Genomic DNA, 23,650 nt, shown 5'->3' on the forward strand with positions numbered 1-23,650 from the left:
GTCTCCAATTCCGGACCGGTCTCACAATAAACCGGCCCTGGGAGGTCAGCGGCTGGCAGACACAGAGGCAGCGTCAGCCGAAGTGGAAACTTTTTTAAATTGCATATTTGAGTAATCTGCAGATAATGCGAACAGATTTTAATTCGTGCACGGCGCATTAATCGCCATCTTCACTGATCTGGCTTTCCATCAGCTTCCTCGGCTGTGAAAAAAAACCCACTTCTATTGTATTTTAAAATCATTCTGGGCGCGTGTGATATAACAGCGTCGGTTAACCTTGGACGCGAACTGCAAATACCGCCGTGACCAATGCATCGCCCGAAATGCGTTTGCAGCCACGGAAAGTCAGTTTGTGTTGGCAACGCCACCAAAACGAGAATCGTCGATCGCGCCGGGCTGGACCGTGCTCCCAGGCCTCCGAACGGCCCCGAGGCAGAAGCCGCACGCTCGGAATGACGCCGCAGCGCGTCCGGAAGAGTATCGCGTAGATGAGAGAACGCGCTCACGGTCGACCTATCGACTGAGAAGACCAGAACGGGCTCGGGACAGGACGTGCCACGTCTGGGAGGGACGAGAGCCCGATGGTCGAGACTAATGACGGAACGGCGGGCCAAAGGAGGGGAAACGCGCCAGAGAGGGAGTGGAACAGTGGAGATGGAGCGATGAAATCAATTCTTGTGTGTGCTGGAGCGAGATAGATTTTCGGAATGGCAGGACTGTGACAGATGGTGGCCGGTTTGAGGAGGCTTTCATCCAGCAGTGGATAGATCATAGTTGGTGGAGATGACGATGGGACATCTGTGCAATGAAGAGCTGACATGTGCTGGCTTTGCAGAGCTGGCGGCTGAGTTTAAAACATCTTACTTGCGGGAAATTAGTTTGAGTTGAAAAACCTCTTGCGACTGCAATTTATTGATGCAGTTATTCATCAAAAGTATGCAAAATATATAAGTTAGAGCTTTAACTGCACCGCAAGTTAAAGGTCAACACACTCGCAATCAATCTTATATGAAAAGTTAAGCAAGAACCACATCACCTGATTTGAGCAGCAACCTCACCCCTCCGCCCCAGAGATATGACGAGGGCAAAGGCGCTGCAATTTCTCACGCCGCTGCTGGCGGAAGCGACTCCACGAGAGGGAGCTTCTAGAGGGTAATTGGGCCTACTCTTCCATACTTCTTCTTGGTTCTTTCGGTAAAGTCACGTAGAAGGGAAATAATAAAATAATAAAAATAAGACATAATAAAATAATTCTCTCTGGCCGAAACGTCGTGAGAATTATTTTATTATGTTTTATTTTTATTATTTTATTATTTCCCTTCTACGTGACTTTGCCGAAAGAACCAAGAAGATGAATCCCTGCAGTCACGAAAGCTTTAAATCGAAATCTTCCATACTTATCAGCCGTGTTAAAAATGTATGCATCATCGGGCCAGATCAAGGCGTGGGGGCTTTAGGAGCTTCAGCCCAGTGGCCTCCGCCAGCTAAAGGGCCCTCCAGAGATAAAGTGAAAAGTTATTTAATTTGTGAATGCCGAATTTTATTTGTTGTTAGCCTTGTAAAAAAATATTTTATTTTTCTTTAACTTTGTTTTCCTTTTGAAAATATTACTGGGGGCCTCACAGTACCTGCAGCCCAGGGGACCTACAAAATCTTAATCCGGCCCTGTGCATACCCACACTTTACCCCACTTCACGCGACATGCCTTAGATCTACCGTGGCATGCCCATTTGTACTGCCGCTCCGGGAGATGGAATCGCACTATAGCCCTCTGCGATTCAAAGTCTCGTGATCTGCTCACCATTATTAACCAGTGGCAAGCAGCCCTCTTCGTCGCAAAATTGCACCGGCTATCACCATCCTTGTCCAAAGGTGAGAAATCAGTGGATCCCGCGCATTTCTTGCAAAAAATAACAACTACCACCACCACATCCCCCCCTCGCCTCCCCGCCTCCCGCTCCAGCAACCGGCAACGTGGCCGGGTGTGATTAATGGGAGGTTTGTAACCCTGCTCAAAAGCACCTTGTCCGAGTCAATTCTTGGCCCAAGTCTTGACAGCCTTCTGGGAGTACGATCTGCTGTTTCCCATCAGTCCGATATGGCTTATTATCCCAAACCGAGCGCATGAAACCCCGTTAATTGTAATCCGGCCGATGCCAGATTTTTCAAAATCCCTACTGGGGATAATAATACAGACGTGCCCCTCGTGGCTACGCTGTGCTAACGTTTAGCACCGGTGCCTCATGCAGGACTGATCCGAGCAACGGCGGATGTTTTTTTGCCATACCTTGCACTGGCTCGGTACCAATACAAAGACAACGCCACGCATTCCCAATGGGGATCAACATTGGTTGGCTACTTACCAGCAAGTCTATTTGTGGTAAAGGGTGAAAATTGATATCTGATTGTCAAAAGAAGCGGGAATTTTGTCCGACCTGACTGACTGTAGCGTTTGAAACTATTTTTTTAAATATATATTTATACAAAACGCAGCACAAGCAAGAAAAAAGTGACAAATATAAATAAATGCCATCTGGGCCGCAAAACTGGCTTTGTGTATCCAGAAAAAAAAATGTCGCGTCGAACTCATCACGCGTTCGATCCGTCCAGTGGCAATCCAGCGCAACACACTCGTGGCTCTCGCTCCATCTTCTCCACTGGCTCCACATTGTCGCACGGTTCACGATTTCGATGGAACCTCGTTGCCGCGGTCGACTTGAAGCGATGTTGTTGTTGTTCCATTGGAACCTCATTTGCCACTAAAAATATGATAATTGGTTTTTAACCCTTCTATCTGGCAACAAAACTGACACCTTTTTTACAAGGAGTCATGTTTGCATAGACCACAATACCTGCAGTCATAATGCAAACAAAAAACACAACTCTGATAATGTGCACTGTCCTTGAAGTTGATTGGTCCACACCCGAGACAGCTTTCCTTAGAGCCTAGTCTCACATAGGTTGGACCAGATGACGCCAAAAGGCGCACATTATCAGAGTTATGTTTTTTTTTGCATTACGACCGCAGGTATTGTGGTCTATGCAAACATGACTCCTTGTAAAAAAAAGGTGTCAGTTTTGTTGCCAGATAGAAGGGTATTAAACCAATTATCGTTGTTGTTGTTGTTGCGTTACTCATCACGTGGTGCCCTGGTGGGGACTCGGGGGTGGGGGGGGGTCACCCCATGAGAACGGATCCACTCCAGAGGCTTCCGGGCCAGAGGCTACCTCAAGCCGACGGTAAAATCCGTGGCCGTAGGGCGTCTGCCAGATGGTGGCACAGGGCCACGTTGTCGCAGCTGAACGGTGCCAAGAGAGGTCCCATCACTTGGCTTGTGCTAAATGAAATGCCACCAATACCCCAGGGTGATGTCTGCTCATTCACCACGCCCGGTGTACCCGACCGGCGATAGACGAGGACTAAAAGCACATCGGATCACGAATACTCCTTACAAGCTTGCACAGGCGGATACTACTATTGCCGGTCAGGTGTAGCCCTGCTTGTGATGGGGTTTCCGGATCAGGAGCGGCTGGATTCTGAAGCTGAAAGTCTGGTCTTCGACTCTTTGTGTTACGTTCACTCCACACAATCGTTCTGTACAATTTCCCCCGAAATTACGTGTAGCTGATATTTGCTTCAATTAGGTGTGCCCTCTTCCGCTCAAAAAAAGGCGCACAAAGCAAATCCGCACGAGATATATCAGTGAATTCAAACCGCATGCAGCGAATTTTGGGTAAAATAGCTTCGTCGCATATACGTTGAAACGCACGAACGGAACCTGCATAAAGCGAGGCAAACATTTTGCTGGCTGCATTCGTACATACGTGTTATACACAAGAAACAACGTTATTCGCCAATCATTCAACATTATATTCCCATAAACAGACAGACATATGTTCGTTTATCTGCAAAAAATAGTTTTAGTCCATCATCCTCTTGGCTTCCCGGACCAATATTACCCTGCAGAAATCGTTCAAACAAGCAAACTCTGCACCGGCCATGACCGATTGGGTCTCATCAGCGGAGTGAGGTGTGTGGAGAAATGAAGTGAAGCTTATTTATTTACTTACCTATACGGTTCTAACAACAACAAGAACAACACAATACATTTTTAATGTTCCCACATTTCTAGTTTTATGTTTGTCCTTTGCCTCAAGATAAACCTCTCATGCTTCCACGTGTCCAAAACAAACACAACACCATGTTCTCTGCATTGTAAGTAAGACTCGGCCCCAACATTCGCTTTATAACACAGGGGAAAAGTTGCGCGCATTATAATCCAGAGAATACGGTCCAGTATATATATGTAATGAGTGCAGTGAGTTTGCACGTTCTCTCCCTGTTTTGTGGGCATTTTCCTCCAAAGTTCTATGGTTACCTTACGTAGCAATTTGTTATAAACGGTGTTGGTCAAACATCCCAAATGCTGAAAATTACGTGTAAGTACCCAATTGGGATATCGCACAGCAGCTACGTCGGTCTGGCTGCAAACACTTGGCAGGACCCTCCTGATAAAATGTCTTGAGGTTCAATGATGCTTTCCTGCGGAAACAACCATACATAAATAAAAATATGTCTGATTCAGTCAGGGGAAATTGTGAGTGGCGGTGGATGGTGGATGAGAGAAAATTGCAAACACAGGTGCTTGCTACTGGCTGCTCTGGCCTTGGTACCAACAAATGGTGAATTTGTTTGAACAGCAAAGGGCCTCTTGAGGCGGAAAGTGGCTGCAGCAGCGCTCGTTGAAGGCCGATCCTACCCGCGTGTGCCGCTTCGATGTGAGCGCTCTTGAATTGCACGAGTAGATTGTGTGCGTTGGGCCGCTGTGTCACGGCAATAATAGGGCTGCACTGCCTGGTATTTCACGCCTGTGTATTTTATCTAAGCTGCCCTTAGGCACTTGGGTTAATGTCCCCACTGGCAGTAGCATTCGCATGGCCATCAATGGGCCGTTTGGAATGTTCCTCCAGATGTCGCCAAGATCCGTAGTCCCCTAGCCGGGCCCTCCTGGGTAGGCAAGGCCCACGTCATCGTCGAACACGACGATCTGCGAGCTCCAGGTCAGCCCACGTAGGATCGGGTTTCGATCCGGGATCTGATCTTGGACCCTCACCGGGCAGGGCGAGGTTGAGCCACATCCGCCTGCTTACAGACGAGCCGCGTGGCCCGAATAGGCCCAGACGGCGGTGTCGGATGAGGAGGCTCTCCTCCATGTGGGCGAGACCAGCGCGGGATGTCACGGTGACATTTGTGATGAAGTCAGACCACGTGATCCCAAGGATGTGCCATTGACAGCGAATATTAGACGCTTTGACGTCGGATGCCCACCGTGCCCCAGGTCTCCTGAGCAATGAAGCGCAAACTAGTAGGGGCCGAGAGCTGAGTCTGCCTTTTTGGATCTCAGGGTCGCGTCGACGCGGAGCAGCCGCACCGACGCTGCCGAGGTGAGAGCGTGTCGACTCCGTCCACGGCCGGCTCCTCCTCGTGTCTGCGCGTGGTGGCTGTCGCACCCACTGACACGTTCTGCAACGTCGTCTTGGCCCTACTCGTGCCTGCCGCTCAATTATAGCGTCATGACAAACTTCAGCGGTGGGGGGGGGGGGGCTTACTTATCGGTGGCCGTGCTTTGATCGCAGGCTCTTAGAACAGACGCATACCCAGCCACAAGCCTTTGGAGCCATTGTGACGAATGCATCTTCTGTGCGAGGCGCGGCATATGGCAGTGTTTTTCAGCGCTAACTGCTATTTATCTGAAAGTTAGCAAAAAAACAACGCGACATTGCCCATAAACGGGCAACTTTTTAATGTGCACGGCGCATTATAAATGACCGCGCTGTGTCTTGAGGCGTACGGTTTGAGAGGCGGCGCGGAGATGGAGAGAAGGCGGAGTGCGTCGCTCAAACGCCAAGGTTCGCTGAGAGCAGCCCCAGCCAGCCGATGACAATTACCAATCGCGCTGATGAACCCATTAAATTAAAATTAGTATAAATAGAGGAAATATGCTCATTTTGCCTCCGCTTTCTCAGCAAATACGCATTATGTATAGCACAATTAAAATGAGATTCGAATTTTACCTGCAGCGTCGGGGAAATTACTCTGAAAAAAAGTTTCCCAGTCTGTTGTATCATTAAATTGACATTTCGGAAACCTTAAAATTCATTTCAACATCAAGGCAGCTCATTTTTGAAGCTAATTAAAAGTTTTTTTTTGGGGGGGGGGGGGGGGAGGTTGCACATGTGGTCGGGAAGGGATCAAACACACAGCGCGGATGCTCCCTGGCTTTCCCCAGCTAACCTACGCCTAATTCATCCACACATGGCTCATTAGACAGCTTAATTAAGGCACATTCAGGTGTGCCCAATTGCAGGCGAGAAAATAATTAGCATAATTACATGTAATAAACAAAAGCTGCAAGGGTAATTACCCAAAATTTATATATTAAACCGCTGTTTACTTAAAAGTCAAAACACACGAGCGGCAAATAATCGGGAGTAAAATCGGTTTTTGAAAATCACCGTTCAGCATTTCAGACACGGTTCCAAGGTACGCGTGATTGGAGCCTAAAGCAGCAGCAGCAGCAGCAGCAGCTCGGCATCTGATGCACGAAATCGTGCCAAGTGGCTTTGAGGTCATTCACTGTCGCGGCTCTAACAAATTTGACCCTCTTACAGCGGTGATTGTAATCACCTGCTAGCCAGTCCATCACAAACCGTAGGCGCGGTTAAATTACCCGAATTAAAGGCGATCGTGTGCAGCTGCTGTGATGTGGAAATAACGGGCGGCATTAAAGCGGAATAATACTCCGTTTTGTTATCGCAGCGGCAGGGGATGAATTCGTGAAGCAAACTATGAAGTCGTGAGCGTCACTATTTGCTACTCACCTGCAAAGTTGTTCTTGATTTTTTTTTACAATCCGTTGCACGTAATTTTTTCTTTTTAAACAAATCATCGTGGATGTATCGCGCATGTGAAACGGAAATGAAAATGTAAAAGTAAAATTTTTAGGGGCGTTTGTGCAAATGTGCCATGTGATTGAAGGGTTTCAAGTACAAAGTCATGCTTGACTTACACTCACCTTGGTAATGTGAAAGTTTGGCTAAGGAGCTTTGGCAAGGATTGGGGTTACGGTCAGATTTGTCTCCACGTCATCGTGAATGATTGGGTAAATCAGTCACTGGCAGGTGGAGGAGGATGGGGAGGAGGCATGCAACGTACAGAAGGCATCGTCAGGCAGTGGAATGGATACGTGGCCAGCCTGCTTCACGTGATCATCGCCAAACAAAATACCCATGGGTTGAACCGTACTTCGGGAACGCTTTGTCAGATACCCCGTGGCCTTTTGGGTTTGGCTCACTTTCAATCGACGTCCACCTCCTGGTCACCATGCAGTGGTTTTGTCCTCATGCGCTAATGATCTCAAGCCCTGGCAATAATTGGGCAATTCTCCTCACGGTTTAACCTCTCTTCTTTCGTCCGACGCGCCACGGCCCTGAAAGTACAGCACGCGCAAGCCAAGAGTGGACACGGTTTGCAGTCTGTACAATATTTTATTTCTCATTTTTTGCTGACATGCGGAACACAGACTCCATACATGCACTTAAAAATAACTTCACATTTTTTTGAGTTTTTCGTCGTTGTTTTTTAAAATACTGATCGCCAGCAGACAGACCCATACAAAGACAATTACGAAAATGTTACCTCAATTAGTTAAATTTAAGTGTGCTTACAAAAACCAGAAACATTTATAAATGTACATCTTTTGTTCCCCCTCTAACAAGCTGAATGAATATTAGCCTCAGTTTGACTGAGTAAGATTTGTACATTGTGTGTAGACGTGGCACCTTCTTAAAACAAAGCAGTGCGACTGGACCAACCACTTATGTACAATTGTAACACCACAACGAGGTCATTTATAAATTAATAAACGTTACCAGCTACCACATTATCTTTCAAACAATAAACAATTACGGTACATCAAGTCATCACCCTTTAAAAGCAAATGAAAAACTCAAATCACCACTTGTTCAAACGCCTTCGTATCTGTAAAATTAAGTATGCTTGCGGAAAACTTAACGGATCGTAAAGTGTGAACAAAGAGGCGTGAAGAGCTTTTTGTCCTCTTCAGATCGAGACTAGACCCATCAGCGGAACGAAGCAGCCACTCGCTGTTCGGCGCGATGGTTGTTCGCGGTGGCCTGCAATGATGAATCTTTCAGCACTCTACAAAGGAGACTTCCTGCGTTGATTTGACACGAATGAGATCACATTTCCCGTTGCGGCGAAAGGCCCTTCTTTAGCGCGTTGAAAATGTACAAGTGTGAAATGTTGGGCCTTATTTGAAATTGTCCTTGTGTGCGTGCGCGACTTTCCCAATACGAGTAGCATTTAATTTTCACAAGTAGAAATGTATTTGCTTGTTGCGAAAGGAAAATACGTGAACACCATCTGGCAAGCTGATTGTCAAACCCTTCTCTGTCCTCAACGGGACGGTTCCTTCCACAGATGAAGAAAACTAACCCTCTCATTATAATCGTGGACGCCTTCACGTGTAACGTCCCCCCTCTGATATACTTTTTTATTGTCTCACCACCCCTTCCTTCTCCCCCTGCCCACTCTGGGTTTTTATTTACACAACTTTCTGGAGGAACCCTTAAAGATAATGCTTTGCCGTGTGCGTCGCGTGCGCGTTGCCCCGCCACCTTGGTCGTTTGCACAATCTTACTTCTGAAGGAACGGTGGTCGTCAGCAAAGTACACGGTACTCTTTAACAACACCAGAAACTCGACCTCGGGAAGGACAAAACCAGACACAGATCTCTACCGCGAGATTCAAATCTCTACCGCGAGATTTCGTGTACACGCACACAGACTCGACGCAGCAACGGTTCTCCTAACAAAACCACCGGCAATTAACTAAAGGATGAGATGACGGCTATAAGCGGACAGCACGGACATGGTAAACACCGTAAGGGTACGCAGGTGACACGAGACACGGGCACACATCGGCGGTGCGCGACGCGACGTTCAATAAAAAGAGTGGGCACACACAAATATTCAAACGGCAATAAGCTAACGCGACAGACTTGTGCTAGATCCCGCGACTCCGTAACACGGCACACACATTGCACATGGGCGTATTAGTCACAGTGGCTGCAGAGGTGTTCCGAGAAATAGTTTTTTGTTGTTCTTGTGGTTTAGTTTTTGTCAAGCCGCCGTGGGAAGAAAGGGCTTCGCGAAAAGCCAGTCCGTCGTGCGTCATCGGGAGGGCGAATACTCCCGGATATTTTCGGGATTTGGGATCAGTCTCTTGGCAGGCTTGAGCTCACAGCACATCCCTCCTGCCGAGCCGGGAGGAGAGAATACGGTAGCAAGACCAAACACTGTTCACCCCCCCACGCCGCTCCCAGCTTGAAATGCAATGCGGCAATCGCAGAGCTTGGTTTATATGTGCCCTATGAGCAGCATTCTATTTGCTTGTGATGCAGAGCGTCTGGACTAACAAACGCAGAACTGTGGCCGTGCCTGTCAGGCTGACATGTTGGTGTTCGTGTGCAAAGAGCATTAACTCGGGTGCAGCCGTCGAACGCTATTTGATTCTGTCAATGTGCAACGCTGCAACTGGTCCAACGTGAGAACCAGAGCCAGGTAGGACTTCCTGAACACAGAGAATGTGTAAGGCCTCTGACACAGTGAGGACAAATATGATAACGAGTTTGTAATTAGGTAATTTGACCTGTGGGAATATAAGTGCCATTTTGAACACAAATACTATATATATAGAGTTGAATTTCCTTTAAAAATTGCCACCGGCATTTAAAACAGCATAAAACTCATCTCATATCGAAAATATACTGGCCATCTAAACGTTTCACATGTTAATGGACCTATGCAATAACCAGGAAAGTTTGACTTAATTTTTTCTGCCATGTAACACATCATTTAGAGTAAAATATATTTGCTTCAACTGTATTCAGCATACGGGCCCCTCTCATAACAAAAGCTTGTAAACACTCCCGCCACGTGTACGCCGCTCCGCGCCCACCCCTCCCCTAGTCCTCCTCGTCGTCCAGCGCATTCGACTGCTGCGCGCCGCCACTGCTGAACAGCTGCAGCGGGATGTTCGCCAGGTAACCGTCTGATGTCACGAACACGGCCGGCAGGTGCTGCTGCCCGCCGCCTCCGGGCGACACGGACGGGAAGGAGGTAGGCACTCCGATCTGCTGCATGCGCTGGTACAGGATCTCCATCGACGCCTTGGCCTCGAAGCCGCCGTAGTTGGCATCGCCGATGTCGGGCAGCCGGTCGCCCGTCGGCCCGTCGCTCTGCGAGTCCGAGTCCTCGCCCTCCTCGACGGCGCCCAGCGTCGGGTCGGCCGGCGCGTACCGGATGGTGCCGCCGGCGTACGCACCCCGCGACGGTGCGCCGGGGCCCTCGGTGGCCGCCGCAGCCGCGATGCCGGCGGCGGCGGCGGTGGAGGAGGCGTCCTGGGGGAGCTCGAGGCTCTCCATGTCGTACGTGGCGGCGGGGCTGACGTCGTACGCGGCGGCGGGGCTGACGTTGGACGGCGCCGGCCCCGGCTTGCCCTCCCTCGGGGAGGCCGAGAGCGGTGGGGAGAGCGGGTCGGAGCCGGCAAGCGTCACGGAGGCGGCGCCGGGCTGCGGCGACGCCACGAAGGCGGAGCGCTGGCTGGTGGCGCTGTCCGGGCCGGGCGGCGTGAGCACCGAGTCTGGGATGGCCACGTGGAGGCTCGTCTGCGCCGACAGGAAGTGCTGCTGGGCGTCGGGCGAGGGGCTCACGATGCAGTACGGAAGGTCGTTCCTCGCCATGTCTCGGTTCAGAGGGCTGTCCCAAACGCTGCCGTCGATGAAATGTACGTGCTCCGGCTTCTCGGTCTTTATCTGCCCGTGTGGGGAAGAGAGGCTGGGGGACGATGCGTAAGCGACCGACTCGGCCGGGCTGCACTGCATCTGCTGCAGCAGGCGCTTGCTCTTGCGCCGTTTGGGTTTCCTCTGCTTGAGCGGTTTTGCGGAAGACTGCTCTGGGTGGCTCCGGTCGTTTCCGTTCAGGCGACCTGAGCACATCTTGTCATGAAGGCCTTTTGTGGGCCCGCCGGCCGAGAACTTCATGCTGAGCTGCTCCACTTTGATGCTGGAGGAGCTCAGGCCCAACGCGTATCCGTCCGCGTGACCGTTCTCCACCTCGTGGTCCGAGCCGTCCAAAGTTCTCCCGTTCTTCTCGTCATCGTCGTCCTCTTCGTTGTCCTCTCCCTGGCTGCTGGCGCCGCTGCTCTCGCCCTGGGTCATGATGGGGTCCACCAGGCACCGGCTGCGGCACAGGGGGCTCGTCCACTCCTCGTCCTCCTCCCTCTGTCTTCTCTGCCGCTTGTGCGGATGCATGGATTCATGCTCGTCTGAAAGAAAACGGCAACACATTGATAACGCGAAAGAAATTATAATTGGTATTTTATCCCCCTGAATTGATTACAATGTTTTGCTACAGGCATTGTGCGGTGCAAAGAAGAATCCTTGTGTTGGAAATCTCGCAGAGCCGTGTGTCCCATGTGTCAGAGAATGGCTGCAGAATAGATTTTTTTCCCCAGGACTGAAATATCCTTCACTCTGCTATGGGATTGTTGATCGTATGAGAGTAAAATGGATATTTTGAATTCTCAGAGCGGGCTTTTATCCAAAGTAAGCACAAAAACGAACCTAACATGATTTCTTATTTCTCTCGTCATGGACAACTGGGCTGAGACCATCAAATCAAAATATTTGAAGACCTGGTTTATGAAAATACGCGGTTGCTAGGAGTCTAACCCAGGGATTCAGCTGGTTTCGTCCTCTGACCTCTGAGCCATCTGGCCATCTCCACCACAACAGCACCTAAAATACAATAAAATGTGGATTTATAGAGCAGCGTCTTGAACGGGAGCGCATCTCAAGCCGCCGAGCACAAACAGTGGCCAGATTTATTTTTACGGAAAGGAAGGGGCACTGCGAGTCGTTGGCTGAGGACAAAGGGACCGACAGCGGCCTGGACAGCTCCCCTCCGGCCGAGGCACGCGTATCCATCCCGACTCTCACACCTTGCCCGACGTCGATCGATACCTGAGTTGTCTTTGGAGTCGGAGTCGGACTCGGAGGGCTCTGCCGATTCGGACGGCTGCCGCGCGTGGTGCGGCAGCTGCTGCAGGTCCATCAGCAGGTCCTTGTCCTCCGTGTTACTATTGACGAGAGAAGTGCGCGGGGAAACCAAAACCGTGAATATCCCAATTCGCCCATCGATTCCTCCACCTAGGGCACGCTCCATTGCCCGGCGGCTGCTCCGTTATTGTTCCGGATCGGGAGTAACGTTTACGAGCATGCGGACGTCATAAAAAGCCACGCACCTGAGGATGTAGCTGATCCAGATGACGGTCTTCTCGTTGGCGTTCTTGGTGTTGATGTTGACGGTGGCGCTCGACTGCACCCACACGTAGCCGCCGCCCTTCTGCAGCCAGCGTACGTAGCGCGTCACGCACTGGCCCTTGTTGAGCACTGCGGGGCACAACACGAGCGCCGCTGATGAGCGCCGCCGCTCAGTGCCGCGCGAGACCCCCCCCCCCCCCCGGCACGCGCCCCGCGTCGTTGTCGGTGCTGCAGAGCCGTGGTGGCACGGGGGGCAGTGCAGGCGCCCGAGGCCAATGATGGACGAGGGGACTTCAGGCTTCTTCTTCAACTGGCGGCCCCGTGGGCCCCGTAAGGCCCGTGAAGGAGCTTAAGAGTGGTCCCGCTGAGCTAGGGGCCCACCGAAGTGTAGAGATAGAGATTGGTGAGGTGACAGGGAGATCGAAATGAGAGATAGACATGAGAAAGTTGGGGGAAAGGGGTAGAGATTCGCCGCCACGTCTACAGGCATTATGACGTCACGACGCCATGGGACGACGTGACGTGTCACATGGCCAATTTTATTGAGGCCCACTGGAAAATATAGTTGAAGAACTATGCACTAGATAAGCTTTCGGGTAATCATTGCTGGTAATCGCCACTTGCAACGGTTGCCAGAACATTTGTTATTGCAATTTTATGCAATTAAGACTAAAAAAATTACTCATAAAATGTACTTCGCTGATCCCCTTGGGCAACTACGAGAATAACTTCCAATCCGCTTACAGGCAAAGGTCACATGACTACCCGAGGTTGTATGCCCTGTAGGCCAATCACTGTTTATAGCACACACTTTACAACAAACTCTGTTTTCATTGGCTAGGCAGACTTCTTGTTACCATATGCGATTGGGCGGTGCGAACAAAGCGTCCGCCTTGGATTAGGCGGTAAGTTTGGCTTTACCTAACGGTTGACAATGATGACTATGAACAAAACAAGAGTCAAAGTTGCCTGGAACATTACATTTCAATATAAAAAACTGTTTATATGCTACATGTATATGTTCTACTTCTTCCTAAGTAGAAACAGAGTTATCAAGCTGCTCAGCAATATGGCTGGCCTGTAATTGATTTCACACGAAAAAGAGTAATCACATGTAACAATTTGTGTTGGAAGAGAGAGAGAGGGGGGGAGGGGCGGTGGAGAAAATAGAGTTTTTCCTCTACTCCAATTTTTTTCCGTCTCTTTGAAACCCACACACAAACTCAGCACTGCTATCACCATGGCTTCTATTAGCTGCTCTGGCAGGGAAATGGCAAACGGAGTAATTAAACTGTCACATCATTTAGTGGCGATTGCTTTACAGAAAACCAGCCAGTCGCTCGTGCCCATGGGGAGATGCACCAAGTCCTTGGGTTATTCGGAGAAAATTCTCACCGCTTCTTTGCAATTAATATTAAATCTTACAGCGTTCAGGCTCAAGGTAATTTGAAAAGATTTTCTTCCTGCTTTTAAGTTCTGTTGAGCAAAAACTTGCTTCTATTCCTTCGCCCCAGAATAGAAATAAACCGTGTTCTGCATTATTTATTGCCTAATATGTTGTGCGGGGAAAATATGCAGCGCAAACTTTGGAAGTAATTTATCCCCAAAAAGATTGCATCCCGTGTTACAAACGCCCTGAAAACAACGCCATCGTAGGCGCAGTCACGAGTAATGTCTGCTTTGGGAGCGGCTCCCTGACCTGTAACGTCGCCCTGGTCAAGGACCATCCGTTAATAGAATGCAAATTGGACACCCCGTTTTGAAAGCCCCATTGCAACACATTTCTGCATAAACCGAAAAACCAATTTGAGCAATTTATTGTAATCAGTGAGAAGTGATTGGCCATTGTATCACGCTAATAGGAAACAAACGGCGGAGTTCTGTGTAAACAGAACATTTTCACCGAGGAGAAAAAAAAAATCAGATTGAGCCGCACTGAAAATTCAGATGGCAGACGCCTACATGGAAAATTGAATACTTATGAAAATGTTGTAATTTTCTAAATTGAGAATACTTATACGAAGCCTACTGCTGCCCGTCAAAAACAGTCACCACATTTATTTTGATGAAAAAACTAGTTAGTGCGAAACAACTGGGTTATAGCAAAACAACTAGTTAGGGCGAAACAACCAGTTAATGTGAAAAAAACTCCGATACCCAGCATCATCGCCGCCACCTGCGTATTTACTGCGAGACCGTGCCGCGCTATGCGACAGCGCAGGGAATTCTGGGACTGAAACTGCGCGAGAGCCGACGGGCGAAAGTGGCCAAGCCCTGCCCGTTGCCAGTGCTCGGCGGAGACGTCTGCAGCGCGTGGCGCGGTTCCTAACAGCTCTGCGACGCCGGGCACGCGGACTCGTTCGGCTCTCCAGTGACCCTCGCATCTCCGGAGTCCCCGAGGGGCATCTTCTACCAGCGGTCGGTCCCCCCACCCCCCCCCCCCCAACCGACCTCAGGGTAACAAGATTCTCAAAATTTTAATGACTTTGAAATTCCCGACGTGAATCCCACCGCCGCAACTCCTGTGGCACAGATAAATAAATAACTCGCCGCAAATCCTTGTCTGATGGTTGGATGATAAACCAAAAGTGCATTTTACCACTGCCAAAATGAAGGGATTTCTGAGAACGCTGCAGTGTATGCGGGGCGCGTGTCGATGTCTCGGATGCCCATGTCGCAATTGCAATTCGCCGGAGTGTTGGGCATTTTGGCAAGAATTCTGGGTCCGTAAGCCCGAATGCATCGTGAATTTACAGCGCCCTAAACCCACACCCACAGAGACCCCGACCGTGGTCAAATGTTCGCTCGTGCTCCGATTGCCAAATTCACAGCGATGCCACCACTGCCAGCGGCCGATGGTCAAATAAAATAAACGGTCACGCTCAGAAATTATCCAACGATCCTTGCCTTGACAGAAAATCTATTTTCATGAAGCTTGTGTTTAAGCGTTTGCTCGTCTGCGGCACTACAAACGATCTTGTTTTCATTGCGGCTTAGATGTGGCATGAGTACGTTTTGGCAACAGTAGCGGCACATGGTGCCCTACTTTAGAAGGAGGCATCGTGGAGAGATTAACGTCTGCAAGGAAGCAGATGGGGCAGGAAGGTGCAAAGCTCTTCCTAGGGATGCCCTGAAAATTGGAATATGTGGACTGACGATAGAAAACGGGGAGATCAAACCAAAGTCACTTCTATCAGAGCCATGCACACTTTCACCAGATCGCCGCAACACTTACTGCTGTGTACAGATTACTACCACGAGACCGCTCAGTGCTGCTGCTAGACTGCTTCAACTGCAATCTATTTATCCAGGAAAGCCACACTGATTCTCGAGACTCTCTATCGGCAAGGCCCTGCATTGGTCTGTTTGGGCAATACCTTGTTAGGGAGTCAACAGAGATAACCAATGCACTTAATAATAACCACCATCATCATCATGATCAAGCACTATCAATCACCATAATTCCCATAATCATCATTTCCATCTTTATCTCCTTCATCAATCTCCTTCTGATGAAGCAGTAAATAATTTTTTTTAAATCCAAGTGCAGCTTTCCAGGGTAGGTCACGTGTTGAACGTTTCTGCTCTCAACTGTTTTGCTACGACCACTGCCCGTAGATGGCTGCAGCCCAACCCAGCTAGGCAGCCGCACTTGGACTTGAGGCAGCCGCGAGAACTTGACAAGTGGTTCACTTGACAGTGGAGTGCGCAGGCCGACGCGGCACTCCCGGCGAACGACGACCTCGCGCGACTCTCATGGGCGACGTAGAGATGAGGGCGAGCGGGTGAGCGAGTGAGCGGGCGGGCGGGCGGGCGAGTTCACGCAGGAGGGACGACGGGCGGATGCACTCACAGTCGAGGTGGCTCAGCCGAATGCCCTCCACGTCCCCCGGGTGAATGAAGTGGTAGCAGCTCTTCCCCACCAGCTCCTCCGCGGCGAAGTCTAGATAGTCGCTCACTCTGCATGGGGCAGCATGCAAGGCACATCATCTAGAGCGATCACACGCAACGGCCAACGAATCAACGTAGGACAGAGGTGGACATCGTCTAGAGCAGTGTTTCTAAACCGCGCGCTGCTGGTGCCCCCCGCAAGGCCGTGGGTAGATTCTCTGTGGAACTGTCGCAGAAACTGCCGCTTGTTTTTCTTCTTTTTCACAATATGCCATATATTTACTGGCCATTGCGCAACTGTTTAATTTTATTTGAGCCAATGAAAAGAAAGTTGTATTTTAAGGCTAATTAACATTTTACTGCACTTTTAGAGTAGTTTTAATTTTGAAGTATATGTTACGAGCACTGCCTCTGCATTTGCGTGGGATAAAACTTAAGTTAATTGCAAGCTTATGGATTTCTTAGGATTCGTTTAACAACTGACACTCGCTGGCTGACCTACTTTAAATCGCAACATAAACAACAACAACAACAACCATAATACGACATATCACTAACATCCACAGCATTAACAACAATTATATAACACATCAACACTGTTGCACAATGATCCGCAAAAACATAATTAACTGTTGACAGCGATCGGTGGGCTCAAGCAGGGTTCTCAAACTCCAGTCCTCACGGCCCACCACGGTGCACCAATAGATCAATTTACCTCCGTTCACATATAAGTGAAGCAGTTACCAGCCGCACATGCCTGATGATTGCCAAAATGTTTTCTGCGCGGCATAGTGAGATTCAAATGACGAAATATATTCTGTGTGCATCACGCGTAACATACGGATGGCTCATTTGTATTCCAATAAGAGATCTTGTTTTTTGAATGTCCCATCAATTTACAGGATGAAAAAAAGAAATCACTCAACACAACTGTGTTTTATGCGAGCGGTCACAGAGACAAAGTGAAAAGACAATTCTTGGCAGTTGGGGAACATTGCAAACAAACAGAGGGCAGAGCCAGCCAGCTGATCAGATCCCAGCCCTGACACTCACCCTAACAAATGAGCTACCCAGCACCGAACACACTGAGCCTTATCCATGACCCAAGCCCCATCTCTGGTTTTGTACGCAAACCCTAATCATGCTCGTGATGAGTTCCACAGCCATTCGTAGGAGTCGGGTGGCTTGTTTCCCGAACAGGGAAAGTGGACGCAGCCCGAATCCTCACGGCAGCTAGGCGGCTCCGACGAGGACATTGTAGTCTGCCTTGGCAAGGAAGCTACACGCTTTTAGTCGATCACCCTCGGGAACAGTCGTTACGTCATTACGTCCACGTGGAAATAGGATACGTCGCCAATGGCATCCCAGCCGAAAAGTTAAAAAGGCAAGATTTTAACTTTGAATAATGTAAGCGAACCCAAGCATGCAATCAACCGTGTCTGACAAAAATCTGAATTTTGTTCATGTGCTTGTAATACTGCTTTGGCAGTGGTGCACAAACAAAGATAACAATAACTCGACACTTTTGTCAGTAAAACTACCACGAATGGAAAACATAAATATATGAAATAGGTGAATTTTGGTCCCACAAGGCAAGCAGGGGGTGAAGGGGGTGATGGGAGGGGAGGGTCAAAGGTCACAAAGCCTTGACACGACAATCGTGCCGTGCCGGCCCGTTCCTGGCACAGCTTTGGTCGGATATCCACCACCTGTAGCAACGGCAGAGCAGGGACTCGGGCGCCGTGGTGGCGAGATGTTAACTCCCTCGCATGGTATGCAGGAGGTTGTGAGTTCAATCGCGACCCTCAACGCCTGAGTTTGCATGTTTTTCTCCCTGTGGTCGTGTCGATTTTTCTCCGTGCCTTCCGGTTTTTCCCTCCACACTTAGAATCGGCATGCGTTTAGAGTATTTGGCTCCTGCTATACATTTCCACATCATAAGCCATTTTGTTGAGCTATAATTAGTGGCCTGGTTGCTCCTGGAAAATATCTGTATAGCTCAGTGGACCCTTACCTGGTTAAATAAGTAATATTTAAAAAAACTTTTTTAAAAACACGCTTTAATGAAATGTACCGTACTAGTAATGGAAGAACTCCATGACTCCAGGAAGTGGCCCCGAAGCTTGCCATAACGTAAGGGACCGTGGTGATTTACAGCCAACGTCAGTTGACCGTGGACAATTAGACCCAAGCCGAAACATAACATATAAAAAATAATGTTTTCAAACATATGTTTTATATATTTTTATGATAGAATATAGTATTGTCATCAGTATGACATAAGTACACCAAGTTTTCAGTCGATACCACATTGGAAAGTGGGTTAAACTTCAGTTACAAGATTTGAAGATACAACAACGACAACCACAACAAGAACAACAACAGAGTGAGTTAAATAAAATTACATAAAAAACGTTGCATAGTTTTTCACGTCGCCTCCGCTCCCCCACCTGTTCTCGCAGTAGAGGATGCGCAGGTCGAGGGAGACGCGCGTCACGAACATGTGGCAGTCGATGCGAATCTCGCTCAGGGTGGGAGGCGGTAGCGCGTGCGCCAGGGCCACCAGGCCCAGGAGCTGGACCGAGGCGCCGCCGCCGCCGCCGCCATCGACCCCCGCCGGCCCCAACGAGGTCCCGCCGGCCGAGGAGGAGGCCGCTCGAACCCTCAGCCGCCCCACCACGTGGATCACCTGGGCGCGCACGCGACAAACGCTCGCCTCGTCACCGACCTGTTCGTTCCGAATCGTACTCGCGTACTTTAAGTGAGTGGGGAGTGTGTCGGCTGTCAACGGCTTCACTCAATCCCTCCCCCCCAACAGCACTCCTCAATGCCTCGATGGCACATATCTATCTGGTGTATGGATTTGAAACGGGGGCTTGCTCCGTGCATGGAGCTATTTCGAATCGTACAGTGTATAGGCAGCACCAGAATGGATTTGCCGATTCATTAACACGTCAAAGCTCAGTTATTTTGGCTGCTTCGTGATATCGACCTCGATCAAAAAGCAAGCAAACATAAACAAACACACGCGCGTGCAGGTGATGCATTCCCTGTCTACAACGTACACGCGAGTTATTTGTCGGCAGAGGCAGATAATTGGGCGCTATTTTGGCATGGGCACTGGTGGGCCAGCAGTTGGCAAAAAGGAAAAAAATGCAGAGAAATTGGAAGTAGTGCCGAGAGGGCAGAATAAAAGTTGAAAAACTTTTTGGCCGATGGACTTTCCGCAGGATTTAATGTTCCAGAATCACGCTGGCCAATCGTTTGTGCGGCTCATCTGGGACCCACGGGCAGAGCTGAGCCACTTGGCAGGTAAGGGCCTCTTGGCCGCTATCCACGCGCTGACTGCCGTCGACCCTCTGTGCTGAGTGCAATCACGCGTGGCAACGCAAACTCCGATTGTTACCCAATTCCACAGATTATTGGCAGCCGCGGAATGTAAGACCCACCCCCGAGCCTGTGCCTGGTGTCAATAAAGTTACACTGATCTGTTCTCACACACAAACACACACACTGGGTTATAAGATATAACCCGATACTTTTACTTTCTCACCTGGTTCAATTAAATAAATAACTGTAAACATGGGAGGTGAAGTGCATGTTATTATCCTGAGAACAGGACAGTAGCAAACCTCACGTTAAAAATAAGCTCAAGTTCAGCCTGAGCTGTCGAGGGCTGAGCTCTGGAAAATAGTTCATTTCTGCCACCGCCCCCCCCCCCCCCCCATTGCTGTTGAGGGTGGAGAAATCATGCCCTGCCCAAGCCTTGTGAGGAACTATGCCGCCGTAATCACCCGGCAATTTATGCCGCGCTTGAGTCTGCGTCAGGATGAATGACCCGCAAAATACGAGTAGACGGAACGGCTGGGAAGTGGAAGGATTTTGAACAACAAAGGTTATTCGGAAAACAATGATGAGTAAACGACAGCTAAGGCACAGGGGAAACATTGCAATCGAGCGCAAATGGATAAAACGTCCGGGCAAATAAGTGAAAAAAGTTAAAATGTTGAAAGATAATAATTCCAAACTCAACTAATGCAGCAGGCAGTATTGAAGAACGAACTAAACAAAGCAAAAACAATGTGACAAAGCAGAGAGGGCTGAATGGTGGACAAAGTTATAATGATCGTGCCGTCTGCCATCACGAGCGCTGGGTGAAGGGAACGCCAAGCCCTTACTTCTGAGAGCCGCTGACTACTGCCACCAACCCACCCACCAAAACTCACCCACCAAAACCCAACCACCCAAACCCACCCGTCCACCCAGCAGCTATTACAAACGTATCAATACAGATAAAGCCGTGCTTTGCATTCAACTTTCAGCAGAACGGTGTGTGTATGTCGTGAAAATTCCGTATGGAAGACATTCTCGGCAAAGTGACCGCGGACCGAGGAAGGGTGGCCTCTGCCATGCTGGGCATATGCGAGGTCACGCCCGAGTCTGACAGGTCGCCAGTGTGCGGTCGCACGCGCCTCCAGAGCCGCACAAAAAAGTACAACTCGCTTAAGAAGCGTAATTGAATAGCGTCGAGAGAAAATGCAGCGTTACGCCGAATTAAATTACATTTCAACGACTGAATAAGTTGCTCCAACATGGCTCATTAAGCAATCGCCTCACCATCCACTCTGCGTAGTGTCAAGCAGCGGAGTGGCAATTATTAAGGCTATTTCAAATTAAGCGACGCCACCAGTACACGGCAGTGGTAACTAATTCCGCAGGGTAGGGTTGGAAGTGAGAAGGAGCTGAGAACTCACTGAGAAGTTCCTTCAGCGGGGAGCGGCGGAGCGTGGCCGGCACAGGCCCTGGTCAAAATCAAGGTCGCTACGACATCGTCATGGCCAAAGCATTCGATGCCACCAACCCTCGGCACGCTCGCTGCCCTCCTCCGGTTCCCGCAGCTGCTGCAGAGTAGAGATGCCACCACTAAGATCTAACCCTAACCGCATCCCACCGTCAGCTCTTAGTTCTTCCACCTTGGTCACGAAACTCGCCAGAAACTGTATTCCACTGCCGGTCTCCTCGATCCTGCATAAGTGTCGCACCCAGCAGAATCGATTTTGCCGAATCCCATCCACAACACTCAACTGCCACGTTCTCTTCCAGACCTTCTGCATTGTGAATTCTGTTTTGCCACAAAGTTCTCTCTCTCTCAGACGCCTGTGCTCGAATAAATAGACCCCCACCAGTTCAGCTTCTACCTCTTGTTCGTAGGCCACTGCCTGGTCCCATAAGGCCCATGGGCCCCGGTGCAGTTACGCTGCCTGCACTCTCGACGCACGATTCCGACACTGACCTTGTAGCCAGACGACTTGACGTGCAGGCCGCGCTTCGTGAGCGTGGATTTCATGCGGATGAAGAAGGAGCGATCCAACCCTTCGCTCACATTGATCAGAGGCGGACTGCTCAGCTCTGTTGGGGCAAGAGGCGTACACCTATTAGTTTGTCTTGCAGCAGAAAGAAAACACGTGCATTCTTTGAACCACTTTGCAAGAACTGCGGTACTTTGGTAACATGTTCCAATGGACTCCTTCCCATGCTGCATTCACAAAGTCCGTGACGGATTTTTTTTAATTTGTGTATTTGTTTGGTTTCGCGTCATCAAGCCGAGGTGGCAATCCAATCAGAGGAGGTCGCTTAGGCGTACACACGGCACACCGATGATGAGGCATGCGCTACCTCGCGTGGACGTTTATTTATTTATTCGTGATGAAATTGCGACGCAGACAAAGTGCAACTTCCTAAAGTTGCAATGCAACACAGTCTACATTTAAATAGCGTCTAAGTGCAACTCTCATCTGCAGATGCACGTGAACACAAATGGGGTCTCAAGTGCTGACTTGAATAAGGACAGCAACAGAGTTTAAACCGCACCAATTTCAAGCGGAATTCTAGACCGCAGGAGAAGCAGTCGAGATGGAGAGACCTCCCATAAAATTGTTGTAAATTAAAATAAAAAAGCAGCATGTTGAAAAATACAATTTTCATCAACTCTTGTACGTATTATATAAAACATCATCCACATGACAACAAATGAAATTCTTGTTCGATTCAGATACCCTCGTTTGTAAAAATGAATAAAGTGACGATATTGCAAACATTGTTTTTATTTCCATGCACATCCTGGAAAAGGCCCTCCAACAAAGAAAAGACCTTTGAATGTTTCTCTTCTGCGTGTCGGTTTACTTCCAGCGCGCTTCCGTGACGATCAAAATGTTGATGGCGCAATGAGCGCCTGAGTAATGACATTTCCGCGGCAGGGATTGCGGGTGGAAAGGTTGAACCCTCGGGCACTGGTGCACACTGGACACGGGCTTTTCCGTAAACAAAATACCGTTCGAATTAAAACGACACGGAAAAATACTCGGCATTTTCCCGGGGCGGTGTGTTGATTTCATTATCTTGCTCTTCTAATTTTGGGGGGCGAATGCCAAAGCGAGAACCATTACCGCGGCGCGTCACGCGTCGCTCCCAAGTCGGAACATTATTGAAATGGGTGAGACCATAATAAACTAATCCCAACTTTTAATGCCGATTAAGCCATTTGAATGCGCCGTCTTAGCACGGGATCCAAACGGCAAGCATCCTCGCCCGCGATTGTTAACGGTCACCTGCATTTTAACGTAATTGCCTAAATTAATGCCAGGATTATATGCAGACACGTTCTAATTGGGAGAAGGGGGGAGAAAAAAAAAGGCCGATTAATTTATATGCAAATGAAACCGATAAAACGGTAAGGCAGGACTAGTTATATCTTAAAATACTGCCCCTGAGCCTCGTAATCAGAGAAACCTTGGCTTGGCTGACCTTCATAAGCTGGCACCTTTTGCTAAATTGGAAAAGAACGATCAGCTCTGACAGCCGGCAGTCGCTGGACGGCGGAGAAACGGTGGGTGGGTTTGTCTGCCAAGGAGCCACGGCGATTATCAAATTTGACTTCGTTACCTGCCCACGGCAGGCGGGCAGCATCGCGAGCCCTCGCTGATCGTGACGCCGCCGTCCTTACGAACGAAGCGAGCGATGACCGGAACAAAAGGTCAATTTCCGGCGATTTCCATGGAAGCTTTTCACGTAGACGTGTGCCATACTAATGTGGATTTTTTTTACAAATAGCCTTGCTGATGTGGTTTGCTTTCAAGTAACAGCTAGTTGTTGGGATATGCAGCGGACGTGTAGCCTTGATACGTTTTCATAGATGTCTCGCCATCATTTTGGGAACGGCGTTCCAAAATAGCAGCTTGCTGCGATGCACCGTACGTACCGTGTACGTACTACGGTCTGTGTACGTACGGTCTTGACAAAAACGTAAAAACCGCTTTAAAACTGCCAAGGTAAGGTGTTTGTTTTGTAAATAA

At 49.3% G+C, this 23,650-nt stretch overlaps 1 protein-coding gene across 1 annotated transcript in view; it reads right to left on the bottom strand.

Moving 5' to 3' along the window:
- Positions 1-7,556: 7,556 nt before the first annotated feature.
- Positions 7,557-23,650, bottom strand: part of LOC133352575 (neuronal PAS domain-containing protein 3-like) — a 95,082-nt gene continuing 78,988 nt past the window's right edge. Inside the window, exons 6-11 of the mRNA XM_061568305.1 lie at positions 21,592-21,707; positions 18,749-18,987; positions 16,261-16,367; positions 12,389-12,536; positions 12,108-12,223; positions 7,557-11,410 (exon numbers count right to left, since the gene is read on the bottom strand). Coding sequence (XP_061424289.1) covers positions 10,050-11,410; positions 12,108-12,223; positions 12,389-12,536; positions 16,261-16,367; positions 18,749-18,987; positions 21,592-21,707 — 2,087 coding nt within the window. The 3' untranslated portion in view covers positions 7,557-10,049. The remainder of the gene's footprint in view (positions 11,411-12,107; positions 12,224-12,388; positions 12,537-16,260; positions 16,368-18,748; positions 18,988-21,591; positions 21,708-23,650) is intronic.

This window comes from Lethenteron reissneri, chromosome 41 (assembly GCF_015708825.2).
Source record: "Lethenteron reissneri isolate LAM-NWPU_2019-01 chromosome 41, ASM1570882v1, whole genome shotgun sequence".
Classification (NCBI taxonomy): domain Eukaryota; kingdom Metazoa; phylum Chordata; class Hyperoartia; order Petromyzontiformes; family Petromyzontidae; genus Lethenteron; species Lethenteron reissneri.